General features: G+C 45.1%; 2 protein-coding genes and 1 pseudogene across 3 annotated transcripts in view; 2 read left to right on the top strand and 1 right to left on the bottom strand.

Moving 5' to 3' along the window:
* Positions 1-3,890: 3,890 nt before the first annotated feature.
* Positions 3,891-24,222, bottom strand: part of Mettl9 (methyltransferase 9, His-X-His N1(pi)-histidine) — a 42,735-nt gene continuing 22,403 nt past the window's right edge. Inside the window, exon 5 of one of the 2 annotated variants that reach the window (XM_075972085.1) lies at positions 3,891-4,578. In XM_075972085.1, the coding sequence (XP_075828200.1) occupies positions 4,376-4,578 (203 nt within the window). In that variant the 3' untranslated portion in view covers positions 3,891-4,375. Of the gene's footprint in view, positions 4,582-24,222 lie in introns of both variants that reach the window. The other variant, XM_075972084.1, reaches the window with a different exon arrangement.
* On the top strand, positions 6,137-17,863 carry Igsf6 (immunoglobulin superfamily member 6). The gene is made up of 6 exons (XM_075972086.1): positions 6,137-6,258; positions 9,673-10,032; positions 14,008-14,111; positions 14,864-14,914; positions 15,215-15,292; positions 17,591-17,863. Exons 1-6 carry the CDS (start codon positions 6,171-6,173, stop codon positions 17,645-17,647), a joined length of 738 nt encoding a protein of 245 aa, XP_075828201.1. The 5' UTR covers positions 6,137-6,170; the 3' UTR covers positions 17,648-17,863.
* On the top strand, positions 17,681-18,760 carry LOC142849650 (ubiquitin-like protein 5 pseudogene; annotated as a pseudogene).

The raw sequence follows: 24,222 nt of genomic DNA, 5'->3' as shown, positions 1-24,222 counted from the left end.
CAACCCACCGCTGGGAGACGGCTGGGGGCTCATGGGCATTTAAACGTGCAATACTCCAGCCAAGGCAGTGGCACAGAGCTACAGCTCCCTCCACTAAAGGACCTGGATACAAGGATCACTCCAAATCCTTGAGTTTGAGACCAGTCTGACCCCCATCTCAAAAAGTAAAAATATACTGTGTCATATCCTAACAGGGAACCTGACAATAGCATCTGGGCATCCTATCTATCCTTATCTATGTTCTCGAACTGAGGTGCAGAGATCCAATGTTGTTACCACCTTACAGGTATTGAAAGTAGTTCAAAAATGACTTTATACTGAAGGCATTCATTCATCTGAATAGGTCAGACTGACTTCCAAACCCAAGGGGACTCTTAAATTCTAGTTATGTAACAGTATTCTCCCAATTCCCCAGAGAGGCCTAAGATTTCATAGAGAAAAGGGATTCTGTTGTTCAGGGTACCAATGGATATTTACAAAGTGCACTTTACCAGGAAATGAAGCCAAACGCCCCGAGTTGAACTATAAAAGTATGATGCATTAATCCTTAGGGAATGAGAAGCAAGCAGAACCGGCTCGTATACATTAGACAGCTGCCATCTAAAATAAGTGTTGGCAAGGATGTGGGCACACTGGAACTCAGGGCACTGTTGGCGGGCATATAAAACCGTTTCATTATTGTAGTTTCTCAAAAAAACTAAAACTAGAATGAGTTACAGTGTGATCCAGCAGTTCCACTTTTGGTATCTTCTCCCAAAAAGTGAAAAGAGTCTTTAAGAAATATTTATACATTCATAAACACAGCAGCAGCGTTCACATCTGAAATGTGGAGTTTTCTGAGCGTCTATCAGTAGACAAGTGGATGAGCCTTCCACTTTCAGGATTCTACGTTCCTTGCAGATATAGGGTCATGGTCTTTTTAGGTTTGTGTGTGTGTGTGTGTGTGTGTGTGTGTGTGTGTGTGAGAGAGAGAGAGAGAGAGAGAGAGAGAGAGAGAGAGAGAGAGAGAGAGAGAGAAGAGAAAGAGAGAGAGAGAGAGACTGGTTTATTTCATTTAGTATAATATATACTAGGGTGGAACCTGGATATGGAGTTGGTTAATACGAAGTCTCCAGTCTGGCAAAATGAAGTGTTCTAGAGACAGATGGAGGGGAAGACTGCACTGTTAGACTACACTAAACATCACTGAAAATGATTGGTGGTCAATCTATCACATGTATTTGACTACACAATGATGGGGAAAGAAAATGATGGCATTCTATGTCAGTCAGCATTGATAATTAAAAAATGAAATCAGCTGGAGAGGGCTCAGTGGGTTAGAGCACTGGCTGATCTTACAGAGGTCCTGCGTTCAGTTCTCAGCAATCACATGGTGGCTCACGATGGACCACAAGGCCTGGAGCCCCCTCTGACCTCCACTTGCACCAGCACACAACCAGCACAGGTACACATGCCAGCAAAAACACTCATACACATAAATCTTCGAGGGGGGAAACAGCTGCTGGAGTGGGGCATCCTGAATGGGAACGGAGGACAGGAAGACTATCAGGAAAAAGAGCGAGACCTTGACAGCCTGGAACATGGGATGGGTCATCAAACAGGAGCACCAGGGCCTACTGGATAGAATTCTAACTTTTACAAACCTAGAATTAGTCCCTAGTCAGCTTACTTTTAAAGCAGTTCAAAATTAAAGACACCACTAAAGTTTTAGAATTTCTACCTAGAAGGTAGACAACACAATACACTGAACTGATAAAGCACAGTGTATACATAGCTGCCATCTGTGAGTCTCCATAACCACCACTAACAGCCTTACGGACTCACCACACATAGCTACAGGAGACCTCAGAATCTCGTGTCGCAGGGCTGTAATTCCAGGATGGATTCTTCCCATTTACATCAGAAATATTTCTTCAGGCGCATACAATGTGAATTTCTGCTGTATGTGTGTGCACACGTGTGCTGATTTCTGGTAGCTTCTTCAATTGCTCTCCACTTTATGTACTGAGGCGGGATTTCTCACTGAAGCTGGAGCTTACCTGGGGAGCCACCTTGCTCCAGAGATGTCTGACTTCCACATGCTAGGATTCCAAGGTCTTCACGTACCTGGGGAATCTATACTCCAGCCCTCATGCTTGCTCAACAAACATTTATTCAACTATCTGCAGATCCATTATATCTTTGATACACAGGCTGCAAGTCTTTGAGCGTTCTGGTTGTTTCGAGCCAATTATAAGCCCAAGTTTGTGATCTGTGGCGTCAACGCCTAAATTCTGTACAGTGTTAATGACTGGTAACACCTACGGTTCACTTATTTCCCACATCAGCTTGTTTCCTGTTGCAAGTTGGCTACAAATAAAACAAACAAAAAACTGACAGTTGGAGCAGGATGGTGGAAAATACAGCACCGACTTCAAATGACCTCATCCAAGAGGGAAATGACTAGGGACATTGTGTCCTCCTCCCCTCCCTTCTCTGTACCCAGTGCTCTCAACACTCCAGGGGTTTTGAATGCAGGTGCAGGGCGCCAGGAATCCCAGGTGCAAGCTGTGTTTCCTTTCTCCGTTCACCTTTAGGGTCAACTGGCAAGCCTGCCTGACCACAGATGGAGCTCTCGGTTTCTCAGACACAACCTCAACTGGGTTTGAAGCACTTACTGCCAGGAATGCTGCGCACAAGGCTGCATTATTACACGGGGGGGGGGGGGGGGGGCCCTGTCCGTCAGTAAGCAACAGTACCATCTAGTGGCCAGCGGTGACATGCACCGAGGCTTCCCAGCCCTGACAGCAAACATAAACACCTGGTTTCCAGGTCAAAACCCAGCATTCCTAATAAACTTATCTTTGGAGAACCTCAGATTTTCTTAAAAAATTGTCTTGAGCACATAAACGCACGTACTTTCTCTGCTTCTCTGTGATCTTTTCAACAGACCTCAACTTCAACAACAGGGGCTGCTCGGGAGCCGCTGGCCTCTGAATACCCTTCCCTGGCTTGGCAGGATTAAAACAGCAGCCCCCTCAAGTGATGCCAGCTAGCTAAAGAAGCAAGTTTCCACAGCAGAAGTAGTATATTAGGGTTGTTCCGTTCCTCTGTTCACAATCTAGGGTGCTACCTGTACCTCATTTACCTCGTGTCCTGAAAAACAGAATCACAGAACACAGCGCTAACACTACATGACCCGTCTGAGAACACAGCAATGGCGGAGGGCTGCTGGGGTGTGGCCCTTTCGCCCAGGTGTTGTCGTTAAATGTGACTCAGTTTCTCTGTGTAAATCTTAATAGTTAATGAGCACCTGGATAACATAGTGTGACTTCCCTCACTCACAGTGTCTTTGCTGTGACTACTGGGACTTTATTTAGCAGTTTGCTCTTCGGAATGTCCACAATGGTTATTGATCTTGCTAAATGTTTGAGTTTCTTGGAGGCACTCCCAGATTCTAGCATGTGTCTGCTATGGTCTTCAGCAAACATACATATTCTTGACAAATACTGAGCTCAGCTAAGGAGTTGGGGTAAGTCATGTTCTGGAAAGGAGGCCTGTGAGGAAGAGGAAGAAGCTGAATTTTAGGCTGCATCCAGTCAGTCAACACAATGGAATGCTTCAACCCTGAGGACACAAGGTAGACCAGGAGAACAGAGCTGTGGGAGAGGCTGGTCAGAGCTGCAGATGGTGCTTCCTAGAGCACTCTATCTAAATGAAGCTGGTCATTCTAAGGATGTCAAAACCACCAGAGGTTCTCTGCAAGCTTCATGCTCCACCATGCCCAAGCTGAAGCCTGCCTTCCCTGTTCCGCCTGCATGTTTCAAGTCAGGCTTCAACTGAGCATCCTGAATCCAAAGCTGTATTAGACTACAAGAAGAGTTGGAAAGTAACTTAAATGTGGGGCAGAATCATCTCCAAAAACGTTTATTAGCATGATTAAAAACATTTTTTTGAATAGCAACAGAAGGAGTTTCTAAACATGAAAGAGTTATCAGTGGCTCTACCTTATAATCAATATTTGGAATTGAAGGGACAGCTTTATTGCCAGTCTTCATTTATTAAAAACAATCCATTTATTGGTTCCATGACGTCATGACTATTGCTTTGTCTGGGAATGAGTCCCTACAGCAATTAAGTATAAAAAATATCTTCCATCATAATTGGAGAGTGACCTGCATTTGGAGCGTGACTCTGAGTAAAGACTTGATTAAAAATACACAAAGAGTTGGGGTTTTGTTTTTAAAAACACTCCTTTACACACTACAAAGAAAGAATTAGTATTTTGGCTTTTAAAATTCCTACATGATACTGAGAATGGCAGCCTCCAGAGGCAGTCCCCTCGCATCACTGGGCACAGCCCCTCTTCTGGGCTCTGAAGGCTTGGCCCGCACGTTTACACTGGTCTGAGGACAAAGACAGCGTCGTCCAGCACGTAGTAGTCGTTGTACATGTCGCCCTCACACAGGTACGGCAGTCTGGTGAAAGCTTCGACGACAAAGCCAGCCTTCCTGAAGACTTCAGGCAGGCTGTTCACTTGTTCTTCCCAATTCTGTCCCTTGATTTCCAAAATTTCTGACGGTTTCTCCCACTTGCCACCTACTAGAACAAATAAAAACATCAAGTTAAATCCTTGAACAAATGGTTCACTAAGACGGAAGGGAAGGGAGCGCTAGTATTCCAGGTGCTGAACACCCTTGATGGACACAGCTGGAAGGAGCGACAGAATTTCCCACAGCGATGCTCTCGGGCTGTCTGCATCCAGATCCTATGCTGACGGAGCTTCTCTTGTGGCTCAAAAAACAAGCCATATGGGGTCAGAGGTTAACTGCTAGTATTTGAAAGGAAGGTTTGGTCAGTACAAGGAACCACATATACAGAACACTTACTCAACTTCCAGTCTAGAAAGTTACCTGCATGAAAACTAAAATAGGCTCATGAGGAATTTAATTTACAGACACACACAGACTTTTCAAGAGATGCTGACCCATTCCCTAAGTCATCTGTCAAACACTTCCAAACCTATAAACATTAAGAGCCTGGGGTGTGGAAAGCAGGCAAGGTCACGCTCTCCTCCAAGCCATACCCCGACTATACAAGGACAAAACCAAGAGTATCTTTGAATGTGGGGTGCTTTTAGAGGCTATGGTGACAGGCCACTGAATTCAGAGTGAGGCTTCTGATGCTAAACAGATCTACCACCAGCAGGTGACTAGAACACACTGGATACTGGGGAAAGACTGTATGTACCTTCAGTGGCCAGCCCATCTGGGGAATTAATCCTTTGTTGGGTGGGAGCTGCTTTTCTGGCCTTCCTTGCAGCAGGGGACTGGTGTAGCACCTTGGTCTGTTGCCAAGACTGGAATGACCCAAAAGAACAGGAGGCTTTTTGCTAAGTGCAGGCATAGACACCAAGTGGTTAGCGCGGTAGACTGGAGAGTGGTAGGTGCATTATGACGAGTGTACAGCGTCACTGAGTGCCCGGAGGGAGCAGCCCAGCACAGCATCACACTAGTGTACAGCGTCACTCAAGCACCTCCCGACTCTGAGCTCACATGACTCTCCAGGCGCCATCTCAAACCTTCTTAACAGGTCTCCTTTTGCTGGATCAGCCTGAGTCAGTTCCTGCTACTTATGGAGAACCACCTACTGACAGGCTGAGTGTGTGTGTTGACAGTGGGGGCTGTGTGTGACTCATACCCAGAACACAGACCAGGGGCACACTCAATTTGCTTGTCAACACTAAGGAGTCCAAATTAAAGCCAGGTGGACATGCTTAACAGCAGCCACACACTTCTTCACCATACTAGGATGTGTTGACCACTGTTTTTTCTCCCAAGCCTACAGGAAACATGGCCTGTGGCTGCTCAGGTTTAGCAATTTCTGCCCTGAGAGGCTCTCCACATATGACCACGGCAGCAACAAGAGCACTCATGAGAACCACATGACTTCCTGGGACATGGCTAGGTATAGAGTGAACCTCCACACAGAATGTCAAATGCCTATGAAATTTTCTAAAATACACACGTTTAGAAAAACCAACCAAAATCTCAACTTTAAATGGTGAAACTTGTTAGAAACCATGTTTACACAATTTCTAAAAGTTCCTGCTTGTGCTTCCTTAATAAGAGTTCCTCTTTACTTCTTCCTTTCTGAAAAAGGAGGACAAGGAAGGCCGTCCTCTTGAGTAGATGCCCAGCACATGCAGAGTGATGGGCCCTGTGAGTACAAGCAAGATCGGCCTCCCGCTGGAAATCAGCCTGATCCTATTTCATGTCGGTAAGGATGGTTTTTTTCTCTTCTCCATTTCATTTAAATGAACTGTTGCTTCCTAATAAACATATACTTAAGCTCTTGCCAAATAATTTAAAATGTGTAGCACTACAGTAAGGATGTGGGGTTTCTTCTTCCCCACAGCTGAAGGAAGGTTTTCTGCTAGTCTTGACAGGATCTGCTCAGCACCTCATGTGCTAACAAGTCAATTCCCACACGGGCAAGCTTGCACACTGCACAAGAATTGCCTAGTATCCCATAGGACAGTGTTCCTAAAGGCCGAAAAGAATTTTAAAGCTACTGTAACCTGTTCTAGAGAAAAGTCACCGCATAATATCTCCAAATTCTGCCTGCACCTGTTCTAGCTCTATAAAAGTTATTTCTTTCATCACAGTTATAAATAATCTCAGATTTATCCATAAAATTTAGACTGCAAGGAAAGAAATGGAGCAGAAGTTCTTGGAATTAGTATGTTCTCATCTGTAAAGAAATATAGGGTAGGTCTACCATCTAGCAGTGAGCCACTTGCCCAGCATACGCAAGGCTCTGGGTTCACACACAAGAAAAGGAAAGCAGGCTACTGGGAGGGGAAGAGAATGAATGATACTAAAATGTTAACTAGTTTTTCTGGTTAAGGAACCACGGTGATCTCTTAAACGGCTCTACTGTCTACAATGAGTTATACACTACTTTTACACACTATTTTAGTTGGTTGAAGAAAACCAACCTCTCCAGCTGCACCATGAAATGTTTGCAGATACAGTAACAAAGCGGTACAAGGACGAGACAGCAAGGAGAGATGAAACAAGACTGAGGGAAAGCCAGGCAACGGTGGGTCTGCTGTGCTAGGTACCTACTTTTCCATCCTTGACATTCTCCACGATAATAAAATGTTGGGATGGGTGGTGGTGGAACATGCTTTTAGTCCCAGGACTCAGGAGGCAGAGGCAGAGACAGAGGCAGGTGGATCTCTGAGTTTGATTGAAGCTAGTCTGGTCTAAAGCGTGAGTTCCAGAACAGCCAGAGCTATACACTCTTGTCTTAAAAAGTCTATGTCTTGAAAAGCTATAATAACAATAATTTATTAATAATAATAAATGTTGGTGCTAGAGAAATAACTCAGTGATATGCTTGTTGTACCTACATGTGGTTTCTAGAATCCATGTAAAAAGTCAGGCCTGGTGGCACACACGATATCAGTGATGGGAAGGCAGAGATGGGCAGATTCCCCAGGGCTCACTAGCCAGCCCAGTCTATTCAACCACTAAGACCATCTGGAAAAACAAAAGTAGACGACTCCCAAGAACACAACTGAGGTTATCCTCCGGCCTCCATATGCACCTCAACATTCATGCATGCATGCCCACCAACACAAGTGCACACGCTTGAACAGGCAGACATACATAAGCACAAAGTTTACAGTATTCCTTAGTTTTCAAAAAGTAGTAAGGTGATTTTATTTCCTCCCAAGATAAACTTTCAACATTTTCAGCAGAAATTGATTTAAAAAACAAAGCGAAACTATAGAACCTAAGAATTCCTAAAAGAAAAACTTCACAGGAGAGGGCTTTGGTGAGACATCATCCAGAATTCTTGTTTTGGCTAACATTGCTCAACTGGAGGGGGAGGAACAGCACTGCCCCCTCCGTTGGCCTGTCTCGTGATTTCTTCCACCCTGAGGCTGAGATAGGAAACTCCTAAGTTGTAAGTACTTTTTACTGGGTTAGAGGTTGGCTCTACTTTTAAACTCTTCACACGGAAGTCATCTGAGACTGGGGCTCTGTCTGCAGTGCTGGAACCTGACAGGACTGATCCATTTCAAATCTGCATGTAGAGGATTCTAAGGTGACTGTCCCTGATGAGGGAAGGGGCTCAGTCAACAGGCGCAGAGGAGCCCACTGCCCTGGGCACACAAGGAGCCAGGAGGTACTCCCAGCTGACTCACAGAGCCTCAGCTTCCATGAGCGTACACACAGCTCAGAGTGAAATGTGAGCACAGCCTCTCACAAACGCGGGGACTAACTTCCCTGCCTTCTGCTGCTCTGGGTGGGAACCTGCAGGACAAAATGTTAAAAGAGTCCCAGCCCCTCAATCAGCAGCTCTCAACCTGGGGGTTGAAGACCTTTGGGGGTCAAATATCAGATATTTACATTAATTCAAAACAGCAGCAAAATTATAGTTATAAAGTAGCAATGAAATAATTTTATGATTAAAGGCCACCACAACAGGAGGAACTATATTAAAGAGTCCCAGCCTTAGGAAGATTGGGAACCACTGCTAAATGAATATAAGCACCAGAGGACTTGGATTGATTCCTCTCTCCCATTCTTAGGAACAAAGTGGGATAAGCAAGACCATTTGGCCCATTATTTTTTCCGAGACCATTTGGCACGTAGAACTAGGCAGAAGTTGAACTGAAAACTCATATAAATTCCCATCTGCCTCCACCAATACTATTCCTCATGTGACACGGTCAAGATAGGAACTCAAGCTCCAAGCAGCTCCACACAGTGCAGAGTAGTAATGGCATGGGCAGCAACAGAAATGGCTGTCTTTTATTACACACATCACTTAAACCATATGAACTGCACAAGGGAGCAGCATCCCTACCATCATAGGAGACCCAGGCAGCATTCGGAGCCACAAGTGCAGAGACAGGTTCCAATGCCCGTCTATGTTCTCCTTGTTACTCTAAAACAGGACTCCTCCCTGACCTCTGCTCTATAGTAGTCAGACCTGCATTTTCTCATAGGCAATCTTTTCCCATTATCCTAATTCCCAAGTGGACACCAGATTCATCCCTAGGCAATCCAGCCCCCAAAACGCAGAAAACCTGGTGGTGCTCATGTGCTCGATCAAACCCCAAATCAAGGGGTGTGTAGAAGGAAACAGGCTCTTCAAGATTACATAGATGGTCTGAGATCAAGGAAATGCTTGTAGGCATTAAGAATGTCCTTCTGGGGGCTGGAGAGATGGTTCAGAGGTTAAGAGCATTGGCTGCTCTTCCAGAGTTCCTGAGTTCAATGCCCAGCACCCACATGGTGGCTCACAACCATCTGTATGAGATCTGGCGCCCTCTTCTGATGTGCAGGCACACAGAACACTGTATACATAGTAAATAAATAAATCTTAAAAAAAAATATATAGAATGTCCTTCTGGCTTCAGACACACCACCTCCACTAGCCACACTGATCCTGTGAGAAGCTCTCTGAGGTTGTCCACAGGTAGCTGGGTGACAACAACCATCAGGTAAAGACCAGCAGCAGTGAGTTAGCACAGGCGAGTCCCACTGTTGTCTTTACGGTCTTGTTTGTAATGGAGTAGGACAAGAACCAGAGACTGACTGGTCCCTCGCTCAGTAGGGCCAGAAGCAGCGGCAGCGAAGAAGCTCCCCAACATTCACGTGCTTCCTCACACAGGTGTGGTGGGCGCCTGCACTGTCTCTGTGGTGCAGCCTCGTTACCTCGAGGTGGACTACACTTCCGAGACTGTCACCTTGGAGTGTACCTTTTCCACAACTGGATGCTCTTCAATGCAACCAAGAAGCCTGTGGTTTCGCTGTGGCGCTCATCAGCCTGAGGCTCTGTGCTTGAATGGATGCAGGAATAAAGCAGACAAGTTCACAGTGGAAGAAACCCTGGACCAGAACAGAGTCTCCCTCACTGTCAACAGGGTGTCTCCAAATGACAGCGCAATTTACATCTGTGGAATAGCATTTCCCCATGAGCCAGCACCGAGAGCTAAACAGACTGGAAGCGGGACTACACTGGTGGTAAGAGGTCAGTCCACAGGGCTGCGTCACACTTGCTGACATGTTGTCAGCTCCAAAACTATAGAAAGCCTTTTGTTTTGTTTTTTTTGTTATTGTTCATTTTTCTTTCTTTTTTTTTTACCAACTCTTTAAAAGAAATCAAGCATTGCTACAGTGTTCTAGGCTGGCTTTGAACTCTTGGCTCAAATACTCCTATTGCCTCAGCTTCCCATGGAGCTTGCATTGCAGGCATGTGCTACCAGTCTTTATCTCAGACTGCTCAAGGGACTGGCTTGGTGAAAGTACTGCTGGTGTTTATGTAGGTCTGATGTCCTCGTGTGAGTGGGGGATTGTCAGGGATCTTTTCAGGAAGCCACAGTCATCAGTTTTTTTTTTTGATATTCAGGCAGAATGACAAAGGCCAAGGATCTACTGGTGGCTTCTCTCCAAATTAATGTTTAATCCTCTTTATTTCTGAGTCCAATTTTTGGCCACTTCTGCTTCTCTTACAGGGTGGTATTCTAACTGGTGCAATACTAAGCCAGTTTCTGAGAAAGTTGGTAAGACACATAGGCCTCCCCGTGTTACACCTAGACACTGCACACACAGGCCTCCCCGTGTTACACCTAGACACTGCACACACAGACACCCCCCCGTTACACCTAGACACTGCACACACAGGCCTCCCCGTGTTACACCTAGACACTGCACACACAGATACCCCCGTGTTACACCTAGACACTGCACACACAGATACCCCCGTGTTACACCTAGACACTGCACACACAGGCCTCCCCGTGTTACACCTAGACACTGCACACACAGACCCCCCCGTGTTACACCTAGACACTGCACACACAGATACCCCCGTGTTACACCTAGACACTGCACACACAGGCCTCCCCGTGTTACACCTAGACACTGCACACACAGGCCTCCCCGTGTTACACCTAGACACTGCACACACAGGCCTCCCCATGTTACACCTAGACACTGCACACAGGCCTCCTTATGTTACACCTAGACACTGTACACACACACACACGTGTTACACCTAGACACTGCACACACACACGTGTTACACCTAGACACTGTACACACAGACCCCCCCCGTTACACCTAGACACTGCACACACAGACCCCCCCGTTACACCTAGACACTGTACACAGACCCCCCCCGTTACACCTAGACACTGCACACAGAGACCCCCCGTTACACCTAGACACTGTACACACAGACCCCCCCCGTTACACCTAGACACTGCACACACAGACCCCCCTTGTGTTACACCTAGACACTGCACACACAGACCCCCCCCGTTACACCTAGACACTGCACACACAGACCCCCCTTGTGTTACACCTAGACACTGCACACACAGACCCCCCTTGTGTTACACCTAGACACTGCACACACAGACCCCCCCGTTACACCTAGACACTGTACACACAGACCCCCCCTGTGTTACACCTAGACACTGTACACACAGACCCCCCCGTTACACCTAGACACTGTACACACAGACCCCCCGTTACACCTAGACACTGCACACACAGGCCTCCCCGTGTTACACCTAGACACTGTACACAGACCCCCCCGTTACACCTAGACACTGCACACACAGACCCCCCCCCGTTACACCTAGACACTGCACACACAGGCCTCCCCGTATTACACCTAGACACTGCACACACAGACCCCCCCTGTGTTACACCTAGACACTGCACACACAGGCCTCCTTATGTTACACCTAGACACTGCACACACAGGCCTCCTTATGTTACACCTAGACACTGCACACACAGGCCTCCCCGTGTTACACCTAGACACTGCACACACAGACCCCCCCCGTGTTACACCTAGACACTGCACACACAGATACCCCCGTGTTACACCTAGACACTGCACACACAGGCCTCCCCGTGTTACACCTAGACACTGTACACAGACCCCCCCGTTACACCTAGACACTGCACACACAGACCCCCCCCGTTACACCTAGACACTGTACACAGACCCCCCCGTTACACCTAGACACTATACACACAGACCCCCCCCGTTACACCTAGACACTGCACACACAGGCCTCCCCGTGTTACACCTAGACACTGTACACACAGACCCCCCGTATTACACCTAGACACTGTACACACAGACCCCCCGTATTACACCTAGACACTGCACACACAGACCTCCTTATGTTACACCTAGACACTGCACACACAGACACCCCCATGTTACACCTAGACACTGCACACACAGGCCTCCCTATGTTACACCTAGACACTGCACACACACAGACACGTGTTACACCTAGACACTGCACACACAGACACCCCCATGTTACACCTAGACACTGCACACACAGGCCTCCCTATGTTACACCTAGACACTGCACACACACAGACACGTGTTACACCTAGACACTGCACACAGGCCTCCCCATGTTACACCTAGACACTGCACACAGGCCTCCCCGTGTTACACCTAGACACTGCACACACAGGCCTCCCTATGTTACACCTAGACACTGCACACACACAGACACGTGTTACACCTAGACACTGCACACAGGCCTTCCCATGTTACACCTAGACACTGCACACACAGACCCCCCCATGTTACACCTAGACACTATACACACACACACACGTGTTACACCGAGACACTGCACACACACACAGGACCCCCCCCATGTTACACCTAGACACTGCACACACACCCAGGACCCCCCCCCGGTGTTACACCTAGACACTGCAGCAGAAGGACAAAAAGTAGCTGCTCATCAGTGAAGTCTGGGGATAGAAAGAGAACTGAGAAGGGCCTCCATTATCTCTGTGTCTGTGGATACCAGATGGGAGTCAGTCAGGAAGATTCTAGAAACTATCAGCTTGGGTCAAGATATTATATTTCCAGATTTATAACATAATTTGTGCTTATGAGATAAAGGTTTAAAGATCTGAGCAAAATGTTACGACAATTTACAAAAAAAAAGTGCATTGTACAAACTGAGTCAATGGGGCAGGACCTATGGGATATTTAGCTGGAACCATAGGTTAGTGGGAAATAATTTTGTATCTAGTTGTATTTCATGTTTCATATAGTCAGTACAGAAAGACACAGTTACTTAATCCCCTCTTTGAACACAGGACACTTCCTGCCCAAAAGGAAAATTCAGAATGTGAAAAAGCATTCAGTATTAGTCCGTGGAGGGCTTCACTAGGGGACATACACGCCACAACTGCCCTGAAAGCAAGCGGCTGGCTCTTAGCTCCTCAGGGCTCCGCCTCCTCCAGTTTTTACCAGATAGCTCAGGTCAGCTTCAAACAGCTGCACCAACAAATACCAAGAAAATATCTGCACTGCAGCAACAGGCTTGGTGACACCTGTTGATCACTTCTAACAAAAAGAAAATTTCAATGGCCATGTATTTAAGGAGTAAAAAGTAATTCTTGGGCTGGCTGTAGTGCGGTGGTTCAAGGCCTAAGCATGTTGAGGCAGTAGGTTCAGTCAACAATAGAAAGAAAGGGAGGAAAAAAACAATCAAAAACCAAAAAGATAATTCTTAGCCCTACAACAGATGTTCAGCTCAATTTATCTGTTTGGGACAAAGTCTCACTATGTAGCCCTGGCTGTCGTAGAACCTGCTATGTAGAGCAGACTGGTTCCAAACTCAGAGTCCATCTGCTTCTGTCTTGCAAGTGCTGGCATTAAAAGTATGAGCCACCATGGCTGGCTCTTCAATTTAATTTTTTAATGTTTTTATTGTATGAAGAAGCCTATCTGTCGTAACGCATTTCAAGGCCACGACTTAGCCCATTCTTGAGCATCTTCTCCTCCCATTCTTGAGCATCTTCTCCTCAAGGGGCCCCAGGCAGACATTGCTGGGATGGTGAGCACAGCAAGTTCAGGCTCCACCTCTAAATGACGTAAGTGAAACTTCATCGATGCCTGCCAGCACGTGCTTCAACAGTGCCTCTTCTTTCTGTCTCCACCATGAAGAAGGACTTCTCAGCAGGGAGGTGCACAGTCTCCTGATAGTGATCATAGCACTGTTCTCCGTCTACATCGCCGGGGTGTGTGTCATCTTCATAGTCCTCTTCAGAGTAAGTCCAATGTTCTCACCTTGAATGCTACCACAGAAGTTATTTTCATCTGTCCGCCTCAGAAACACTTGGCCCAGCAAACACCTGGTTCACATCTTCAAGGGCCTCCACTTGGGAGGAGGCTGCAGTCACTTGAGCCTTCACAACTGAGACTGCTTGCGAGTCAGAGTTCACAACTAGGGGACTCAGTACCTGTGATGGCTCTCTCTACTCCAAGGGTGAGGGGTGGAGAGGGAGAGGCTACTTTCATCTAGGAAAACCAGAACAATTTTTAAGAGCAGAAACAGTTAATGAAGATATTAGAAGTTGCCTTAAAATATTCCAGACCTAAGGGCTGGAGAGATGGCCCAGGGGCTAAGAACACTGGCTGCTCTTCCAGAGGACCGGGTTCAATTCCCAACACCACACGGCAGCTCAGAACTGTCTGTAAATCCAGTTCCATGGGATCCAACACCCATGCAGGTAAAACACTAATGAACAGAAAAATAAATTAAAAAATTCAAGTCCTAAATGTACCAAAAAGGACTATCTTTGATGTCTACATGTTCAAAAGTGGGAGTATAAATATCTATTAGAATTCTTTCATATGCTGCAATAGATTCATTTAAGTCATTACTTCATTTATTAATTAAACAAAAGCATCAAAAATGTTATGAAAATTATATAGTGTGTCATTCAAACACTGAATTAGCTCAGTTCTCTTTCAGCATAAAATATCACAAAATGTTCACAGATTTTCTTATTCTTCACAGTCAAAATCTAACAGTTCAAGAAGCAGAGAAACCAAAGAAGACTCACAAAAGGTACTGCTAGTACTTGTATTTCAACACAGTGGCAGGTGGGAACCAGTTCAAATGAGAGCTGTACTAGGAAGCCCAGAGAACACAGTAACTTCTACCCTAGAGGCTTCTGATCCCTGTTAGGAATCTTCTGCAGTCATCTGGGGAGGAAGTTGCCAATAGATCTCAGCCATGCATTCTACTGAATGCACTCAGAGCACAAGAGCCAATGTGTGGCTGCAGAGGGGTCCCACTGCTGAGTCCCCTGCAATAAAGGTGGAGCTTACACTCCTGAAAGACAAACCTTCCCTTTTAATTTTACAGAAGAGTGCTCGGCGCATCTTTCGGGAAATTGCTCAAGAATTATACCATAAGAGATATGTGGAAACATGCCAACAACCTGTAAGTATAAAACAGCAAAAGGCACAATGCAGATCTAAGGATATAAAGAAGTACTTCCAACAAGCTGTCAATAACCAAGTTTTCCTTTAGAAGACTCTTTCACAAAGTGGTCTTTATCAGAGACCCTCTTTAGCCCAAAGTATCACAGAGCACATTTGATACAGTGTTTAACAGTCAGAGGCCTCCATCTTAGTGATGTGGGGTTTTTTTTCCCCCTCTTGAGTCAAGGTTTCTCTGTGTAGCAGTTCTAGCTGTCCTGGAACTAGCTCTTGTAGACCAGGCTGGCCTCAAACTCACAGAGAGTCACCTGTCTCTGGTCCAGAGTACTGGGATTCATGCGCCACCACTGCCCGGCTCATAATGTGGTTTTCAATACAGGCAAGGGGCTTTTATGAACTAAAAGCTACTTCGTACTGCAGCCAGTGAGCAGTAGGCCCAAGTCAATGCTACAATCCTGTGCAGATAAAATATATTTAAATCACTTGTTACCAGTAAGGAAAAAATAAATTTGCTAACGACACAAAAGCAGCATCTTGCTAGCTCTAGGACCGGACAGTCTAGGCAACTTCCTGACAGAATACCTCTGAAGCCACAGGCAGGATTCCGATGGAATGCAGTTTTGTGGGTAGTAGGATACCTGCTTCCACAACACACGGCTCAATGCACACAGAGAACAGATAACTAGGAAAGAGGCAAACACAACAGGATGATGACTACGAAGTGTGATTTTGTTTTGTTTTGTTTTGGCTTTTGAGAGGGTGGCAGGATAGGAAAGAGTCATCCGATTTGTAAGGGCTCCATGGCAGAGCATTTGCCCAATATTCATTAAGGCCCTGGGTCCCATCCCCAGAATCAGTTTTTAAAAATAAAAATCTAAACTTTTTTTAACCAAAAGAGAATATCATCCACATATTCAATTCACCCTCCTGTGCATAAAGACAAAAACTGTCTGTTCACACTTTTTCCTATTGAAGCTAAGGCTTATTTTATCTTATTTTTTGAAAAATGGTCTCGCTCGTAGTCCTAGCTGGCTGGGAACTTGCCCTGTAGCCCAGGCTGGCCTGAAGCCCACAAAAACGCACCTGCCTGTCTCCTGAGTGCTTTCCCACAGAAGCAAAAGTAAATAAGTCTGAAGGAAGATGGAACCAAGAACCGTAAAGTTCTGAGTCAAAGATTTGACAACAGCATCATGACAGATTTTATCTTAGTCCCTATATCGTACTTTAAAAGGAAGGAAAAATGAAGCCAGGTGAAGTAGTACACACCTTTGATCCCAGCACTAGGGAGGCAGAGGCAGGCACATCTTTGAGAGTTAGAGGTCAACTTAGTGTATGTAGCAACTAAAAGCTAGCCAGGACTATATAGTGAGAAACTATCCTTTAAAAAAGGAAAACTGAGTTAGGCAATGGTGGCGCACGCTTTTAATCCCAGCACTAGGGAGGCAGAGGCAGGCGGATCTCTGTGAGTTGAAGACCAGCCTGGTCTACAAGAGCTAGATCCAGAACAGGCTCCAAAGCTACAGAGAAACCCTGTCTCGGGAAACCAAAAATAAAAAAAAATAAATAAGGAAAACTGGTAACCAGACTTAGAAGAACTGGAAGGGCCAGGCAAGATGGTACACTCCTGTTATCCCAGCCCTCAGAGACTAAGGCAGAAGAACTATCAGCTTCACAGCAAGCCCCTGAGCCATGTTTCAGAAACAAACCAAGATGAGCATGGTAATATATTTGTGTTTTGCTGTTTTGGCCCCACAACACCATTTTCGTTGTTGTTGTTTTGTTTTTTCCCCAAGACAGGGCTTCTCTGTGTAATAGCGCTGGCTGACTCAGAACTCACTTTTTATAGACGGATTTGTAAGGGCTCCGTGGCAGAGCATTTGGCCTTGAACTCACAGAGATCTGCCTGCCTCTGCCTCCCAAGTGCTGGGATTAAAGGTGTGTGCCACCTCATCTGTCAGCAACGCACACCTAAAATCCTAGTATTTACTTGGTAAAAACAGAAGATCTAAAGTTATCCTGGACTACACACAAGTTCAAAGTCAGTCTAAGGGTTACTTGTCTCAAAAGATAACACCACCAAAGCAAAGGGTGGATTCTTTTTTCACACAAAAAGAAAATTCAAACTGTAAGTATATATGCACATACCCTCATGAGGACATGCATGTACACGAGCACACACACACGCACACACGCACACACACACACACGATGATTCATAGTGTACACATGCTCCTATGTAGCTGTAGGATGACATCACTGGTAACATAATGATAAGCACAGCTCCCGTTTACTGTCACAGGAGAGAGACGGCACCTATGAAAACAGAAGAGCACTTCCCACCCCTGGAAGACCATAGAGGTACTTACTCTCTACCGCAGCGTGAATGGACACAAATCAATCAAAAGCACCAAGGAAAGCTGGGGCACAGCTTAGGTGGCAGAGCGCTTGCCTAGCAGGCACAAAGCCCTCGGTCTGTCTGATCCCCAGCACCACGTAAACTCAGCAAGGTGAAAGGAGGCCTTAATCTTGACATTTTGAAGGTTGAATAAAGAGGATCAGAGGTTCAAGGTCATACTTGAGTAGAGGATGAATTTTAGGCCAGAGATAAATGTCACCCTGTCCCAAAACAACTGCCACCATCAAAAGAAAAACAAGTGGAAAAGATGGCCAGCCACACCAAAAGGCAGAGCATAAGAAACTGTCACTAACAGTACAAAATGAAAACCTCAAAAAAATTTAACTGGAACTTTTCCAGGAACAGTCTAAAGAGCCTCAATTTAAAAACACAAAAACAAAAACAAAAAAAACTTCATCTTAATAGTCTTTTAAAATTGTTACGTATATCCTGTCAGTTCACTCAACGTAGTAGATATGTGACGGCCAAGAACCTGGAGAAGGCTTAGAGTTAAACCACAGATCTGAATTCTGCGGGAATAAGTGTCTTCCTGAGCTGTGTGAATGACAAAACACGAGAATCAAGTGCGAGGGGGGCAAAAGGAGGGAGGAGAAGGTCAATTTTTGAGTAACAGAAACTCACTGTAAAAAGTATCTTGGAGGGGTCAGAGCTCGGCGTTCGAGATAGGAGTTGTGTCATCGATAAGTTCGAGGGGTTTAGAGGTCCAGCCACAATGATTGAGGTGGTTTGTAACGACCGTCTAGGAAAGAAAGTCTGCGTCAAGTGCAACACCGTTGACACACCATCGGGGACTTGAAGAAACTGATAGCGGCCCAAACTGGCACCCGGTGGAATAAGATCGTTCTTAAAAAGTGGTACACGATTTTTAAGGACCACGTGTCTCTGGGAGATTATGAATTCCATGATGGGATGAACCTGGAGCTGTATTACCAATAGACAGGAATTCCTTCTCCTTGCCTCCCCTGCCTTCCTCTCCCACCCTCATTTGACACTGGTATAGATGCCCATTTTTAACAATTCACATGAATAAAAACTTCAGTGCTGAAAAAAAAATTATCTTGGAACAAAACTCATTTCTTCTGATATTGAAATGGAGCAATGACAGTGCACATTCTCCTGCTGAAGTATGCAGAACAACCAAGAAAAGCAACACCAAAAGAGAAACTAGAGGCAGAATACAAATCAGGAAACCCAAAGCAGATCAGAAAATGCCTCAGAACAAATGCATACAACTGACTCTAGATGTCAGTATGGTGACAAAGACTTCAGACCCAGGGAGTGCCAGGACCACTGGTGGGTTTAGATGGAGGGCCTGGTACAGCAAGGTCCTCACTATTTCACTAAGAGGTATGCCATGGATTGTTCTTTGAATATAAAGTACTGACAAGCTCACATTGCTCACTAAATTCAATCACAGTGTATTCTATCAGTAGTTTCTTTTAAACAGGTACTAACTGCCACACACTCTTCTTAAAACACAGATACAGTCAGTCCTCACACACTTCAAAGTTTCTTTGGAAGAGTCTGACCCTGGTGGCTCAAATCAGTGCTATCCTGATAACATGTGTCCCCAAGACAGCAGAGAGCAGGTGACCTCACTTTACTTGTGTACACACGCGCACACGGTACACATGTATTGTGCGTAGTATATACATATGTATATGTATGTTAGCAACTGCAAAAGGAATAAAACAGTGGCATATACAGCAACACTTTTGTTGGCTGGTTAGCTGTTTGAGATTTTCATTTTTTCATTTCTATGTGTGCGTGTGTTTGCAAGTGCCCAAGGAGGCCAAGCGAGGATATCAGATTCTCTGCAACAGGAATGACGGGTAGTTGTGATCTGTCCAATGTGGGTGATGGGAACAGTACTTTTTTCTTGTGTGTTTTTTGTTTGTTTGTTGTTTTTTGAGATAGGGTTCCTCTGTAGCTTTGGAGCCGGTCCTGGAACTAGCTCTTGTAGACCAGATTGGCCTAGAACTCACAGAGAGCTGCCTGCCTCTGCCTCCCAAGGGCTGGGATGAAAGGGGGCACTCTTAACCACTGAGCTATTCCCCTCCCTTCCTTTCTGACACAAGACCCCACACAGCCTATGAACTCATCATCTTTCTGATACCATACTCCAAAATGAACATCCTATAGACTCCAAGAGGCAAACCCCTTCACTCTGAAACTACCAGTTTAAGCAAAATAAACAAACTTCTAGACCAGAATACAGAAAGGGGTAAATACTAACTCCATTAAGAGTAGAGTACTGGATGTAAGTATCATTCATTTCTGCCAGTGACTGTGCTCTTGTACTGTTTCCAGGAGACAAATTCCTGTATTAGGATTGAAGTCTAATATGCCTTTCCTGAAGAATGAATGCAACTGCCTCTAAGTTGAACTTTAAACTGAAACTGGGAAGGTATTTTCAGAGGAAGTACCTTACACATCTATTCCCGACATTACACACAAGATGGCCCAACATTCAGTGAGCTGGCTATTCTAAAGGCCTGCCCTGCACTCTGTCCTTGGGTTACACTGAGTTTGCTCTCTCCCAACCTCACCATGTTTGCGTCTTCATGCTTTTACACAGACACTTGTATGAGTTTGCAACAGCTATGAAGATACAGCTCAACAGAATGAGCAAGGTCCTGAGTTCAACCCCAGGACTGTAAAAACAATACAACAAACACAGCAGCTCAACAACGTACACACAAAGCCTTCCCTAAGTCCCAGTTAATGAGCTCTCCTTCTTTAGTCCCACCATACTTTACCCTGTCTCTTTACATTATCCCAACATTGCCTGTTACAGCTACAATCTATAATAGAATCACAACTAGAAGCACAGTGTTCATTTATCTTGGTATTTCCACTACCTGGCTCTTCTCAGCACAGAGGCCGTCAAATGACTTTGTATGAATATGAATGAACAGTAATTCTATTTTTTTTTTTTTTTTTTTTTTGGTTTTTCGAGACAGGGTTTCTCTGTGGTTTTGGAGCCTGTCCTGGAACTAGCTCTTGTAGACCAGGCTGGTCTCGAACTCACAGAGATCCGCCTGCCTCTGCCTCCCGAGTGCTGGGATTAAAGGCGTGCGCCACCACCGCCCGGCTACAGTAATTCTATTTTAAAACTTCTTTCATTTCAACTGAGATAAGAAATACTTCACTTCCTTGCCGCCACTGACCTTTCTCCAGAAGCTACTACCTGAACCCTTTCTTGCTCCCTGGGCATCCAGAGAATTTTCCCTGTTACATACTAAACCATAGTCCCCATGTGACTGGCGTCTCCCATGACAGTGAAGATGAATGATGTCAAGATGTGCACCTTAGTCGGCTGCTGTCACTGTGACAAAGCATCACAGGCTTTGTGGCTTACAAGCAGCAGAAATGTCTTTTTCAGACTTCTGGAGGCTGAAGTGGAATCAGAGTCCTACAAGGTGAGTTCTAATTAGGTCCTTCCTCCAAACTGCTGAAGGCAGAGCGTGGGTTCTGGAACCTCTAGCACAGGCCAATGACCTAGTCAATACCATCACCTCCCAAAGGGCCACCTCGTAGACCCCGCACAATGGAGGAAAGGCTTAACATAGAAGAAGCAAAAGGATCCAGAAGTCTCCTATCTATATCCTCTACCCTGAATTGCCTGCCAAGACATGCCAATGAGGTTTTCAAAAGAATTAATTCCCTTTTCATCTCTGTAAGAAATCTCAAACCTGTGACCACTGGGAATATAACTGCAGAGTCACACTCACCAATAGAGAACTCACTTTTTAAACAGTTAAAACAAAACAAAGCCTTCAGATTCTGAATGCTTTTGTTATGAGTTTAAGGCAGACTAAAAGACACTGACAAATACTTCTATGGGAGGAATTGTAAACAAGTATGATCAATAATCACAAATAAAAAAAGAATAGAATAGGACAGACTAAAATAAATCTAGCATGGATCAAATACCAGAAACCAGACCCATACAGTTGGCCACTGTTTAATAATACATGACTTAACCCTCATAATAAACCCTGACATGGGTATTAGCCACTCTGGACAGGAGAAGCTCTCAGATTATTAAGAGGTCAAGCTAATCCATATTTCAAATTCAAAGAGGGGCTAGCCCTCTGACACTAAGCTCTTTCCACAAAATAGACTAGGAGTCCTGCATGCTTCTATCTGGGTGAGTGAGTTTTAGACTGAATGTCTAACCGGAAAAATGGGCATGCCTATAAATCCTAGCACTCAAGAAGCAGAGGCAGAAAGACAAACATAAATTTGAGACCAATCCAAGCTACATAGGAAGTTCCACACCAACCAAAACTACATAGCAGGGCACAATAATAATAATAACAACAACAACAACATAATAGTCTAATTCAATCAGACCATGACCTTATAAATGAGTAAGAAAGTTGCTAACAGGCTATTTCTTTTTTTTTTTTAAAGTATAGATGAACATACTTTTTATAGAAATCATTTTAATGAATGAAAGTCACATTTTTCTTGGTTTTGGTTTTTGGTTTTTCGAGACAGGGTTTCTCTGTGGCTTTGGAGCCTGTCCTGGAACTAGCTCTTGTAGACCAGGCTGGTCTTGAACTCACAGAGATCCGCCTACCTCTGCCTCCCGAGTGCTGGGATTAAAGAACAGGCTATTTCTTAAAAGCACAGGCCTCATGCAACAGTTTCACAAAATAACGTTATCAAATTTTTAAAGAATAAAATACAGAGTAGAACATTCCCAATTATTTTCTACAAAACCAGCAGGACAATGATATAAAACGAAGATAACAGCCTCCACAGACAAAAAGAGCACCTAAAAGTAATTTACTCATCCACAGTATTAAGGCTATCTATGAGGTGCTGTGGTCAACTCTGTAATCTTATCTCCTCAGGTTAAGGAAGGAATATCCAGAGTTCAGGGCCAGCCTAAATATCCTAGTGAGACCCTATCTCAAGTAAAAATTAAAGAGGTGTGGGGGGAGCTGAAGAGGTGTTAAGAGCAGTAAGAGTAGTTACTGCTCTAACAGGGATAGAGTTTGGCTCTCAGCCCCATGTCAGGTGGCTCACAACCTCCTGTAATCCCAACTCCTGGTCTTTTGGCCTCTGTAAGCACCTGCACTCACATAACCCAAAGCATGTACATAAATCAATTTTTAAAAATTAGGAGCCAGCAAGATGGGTCAAAAGGTAAAGGTGCTTGTTGCCAAGCTTGAAGACCTCAATTCCTGGGACCCAACAGTGGAAGGAGAGAATCAAGTCCCACAAGCTGTTCTCTCACCTCCACATCTCCCAACACACACAGACAGACAGACACACACTCACACACACACAAATAAAGCCATTTAAAAAGGTAAATGTGTGGCCGGGCGGTGGTGGCGCACGCCTTTAATCCCAGCACTCGGGAGGCAGAGGCAGGCAGATCTCTGTGAGTTCGAGGCCAGCCTGGTCTACAAGAGCTAGTTCCAGGACAGGCTCCAAAACCACAGAGAAACCCTATCTCGAAAAACCAAAAAAATAAAAAATAATAATAATAAAAAAAATAAAAAGGTAAATGTGTGAAAATAAGTTGCAGTGTAGAGCACTTGTGTAGCACATCCAAGATAATGAGTCCAGTCACTAGAACTGAAAAAAATAAATGGTAAAAATATCAATGTTCATGGCATTTTCTTTTTTAGTTTGTCAAGACAAGGTTTCTCTGTATAGCCCTGGTTGCCCTGGAACTTCCAGGCTGGCCTCAAACCCAGAGATGTGCTTGCCTCTGCCTCCTGAGTGCTAGGATTAAAGATAGGTGCCACCAGCTGTTCATGGCATCTTCTTTCTTTCTTCTTTTTTTTTTTTCTTAGAGACAGGATTTCTCTGTGTAACAGTCCTGGCTGTCCTGGAACTACATCTGTAGACCAGTCTAGCCTTGAACTCACAGAGACCTGTCTGCCTCTGCCTCCTGAGCACTGGGATTAAAGCCTGCACCACCACGCCTGGCATCTGTAGCACTTCATTTAGAATGTTGACAGGTGCTGCAGACCAGAGTGGCACCGTCTTAAAGAGGCCTCTCAGAGACTGTCTTCAATGTGGTCTCTCCCAGAGACTCTGAATACTAAGATATAAATTTCAGTATTAACTCCTAGATTTGTAAACTCTTGATTAAAAAAAAAAGGATAAAAAAAAAGATCAACCAAGCAGTGATCTGTGTAAAGCAGACTCACCTGGGATTCACCATGTAGAGCAGGCTAGGCCAGAATTGCTCCTGCAGCTCCTGCCTTGGTCTCTCAAGCACTAGGCTTACCAGCATAAGCCATCACACCCACATTTTTGATACTGGTGTTGTAAAAGCAGACTGCTAATGTCTGGCCTCTTTCCTCCAACAGTAAATGCTAACAACCATATTGGAGAAGGAGAAAATAATCTGTAGTTTGTTAAATTCCATGTGTCAATGTTTCCACCTCGCTCAGTGGCAACGACACTGCATCTACTCCATGTAAGGGTCGGGTCCCATGAGTCAGTCTGAGCCAGTCCAGCTCACCACCACTACTTATACCCAGGTA

This window comes from Microtus pennsylvanicus, chromosome 5 (assembly GCF_037038515.1).
Source record: "Microtus pennsylvanicus isolate mMicPen1 chromosome 5, mMicPen1.hap1, whole genome shotgun sequence".
NCBI lineage: Eukaryota > Metazoa > Chordata > Mammalia > Rodentia > Cricetidae > Microtus > Microtus pennsylvanicus.
This window is presented reverse-complemented; position numbering and strand designations above follow the sequence as displayed.

Coding starts and splice junctions, on each gene's coding strand:
- Igsf6 (XM_075972086.1), top strand. CDS start 6,171: ATGCCCAGCACATGCAGAGTGATGGGCCCTGTGAGTACAAGCAAGATC. Junction 10,033..14,007: donor GACTACACTGGTGGTAAGAG/GTCAGTCCACAG, acceptor TCCACCATGAAG/AAGGACTTCTCAGCAGGGAG. Junction 14,112..14,863: donor TCTTCATAGTCCTCTTCAGA/GTAAGTCCAATG, acceptor TATTCTTCACAG/TCAAAATCTAACAGTTCAAG.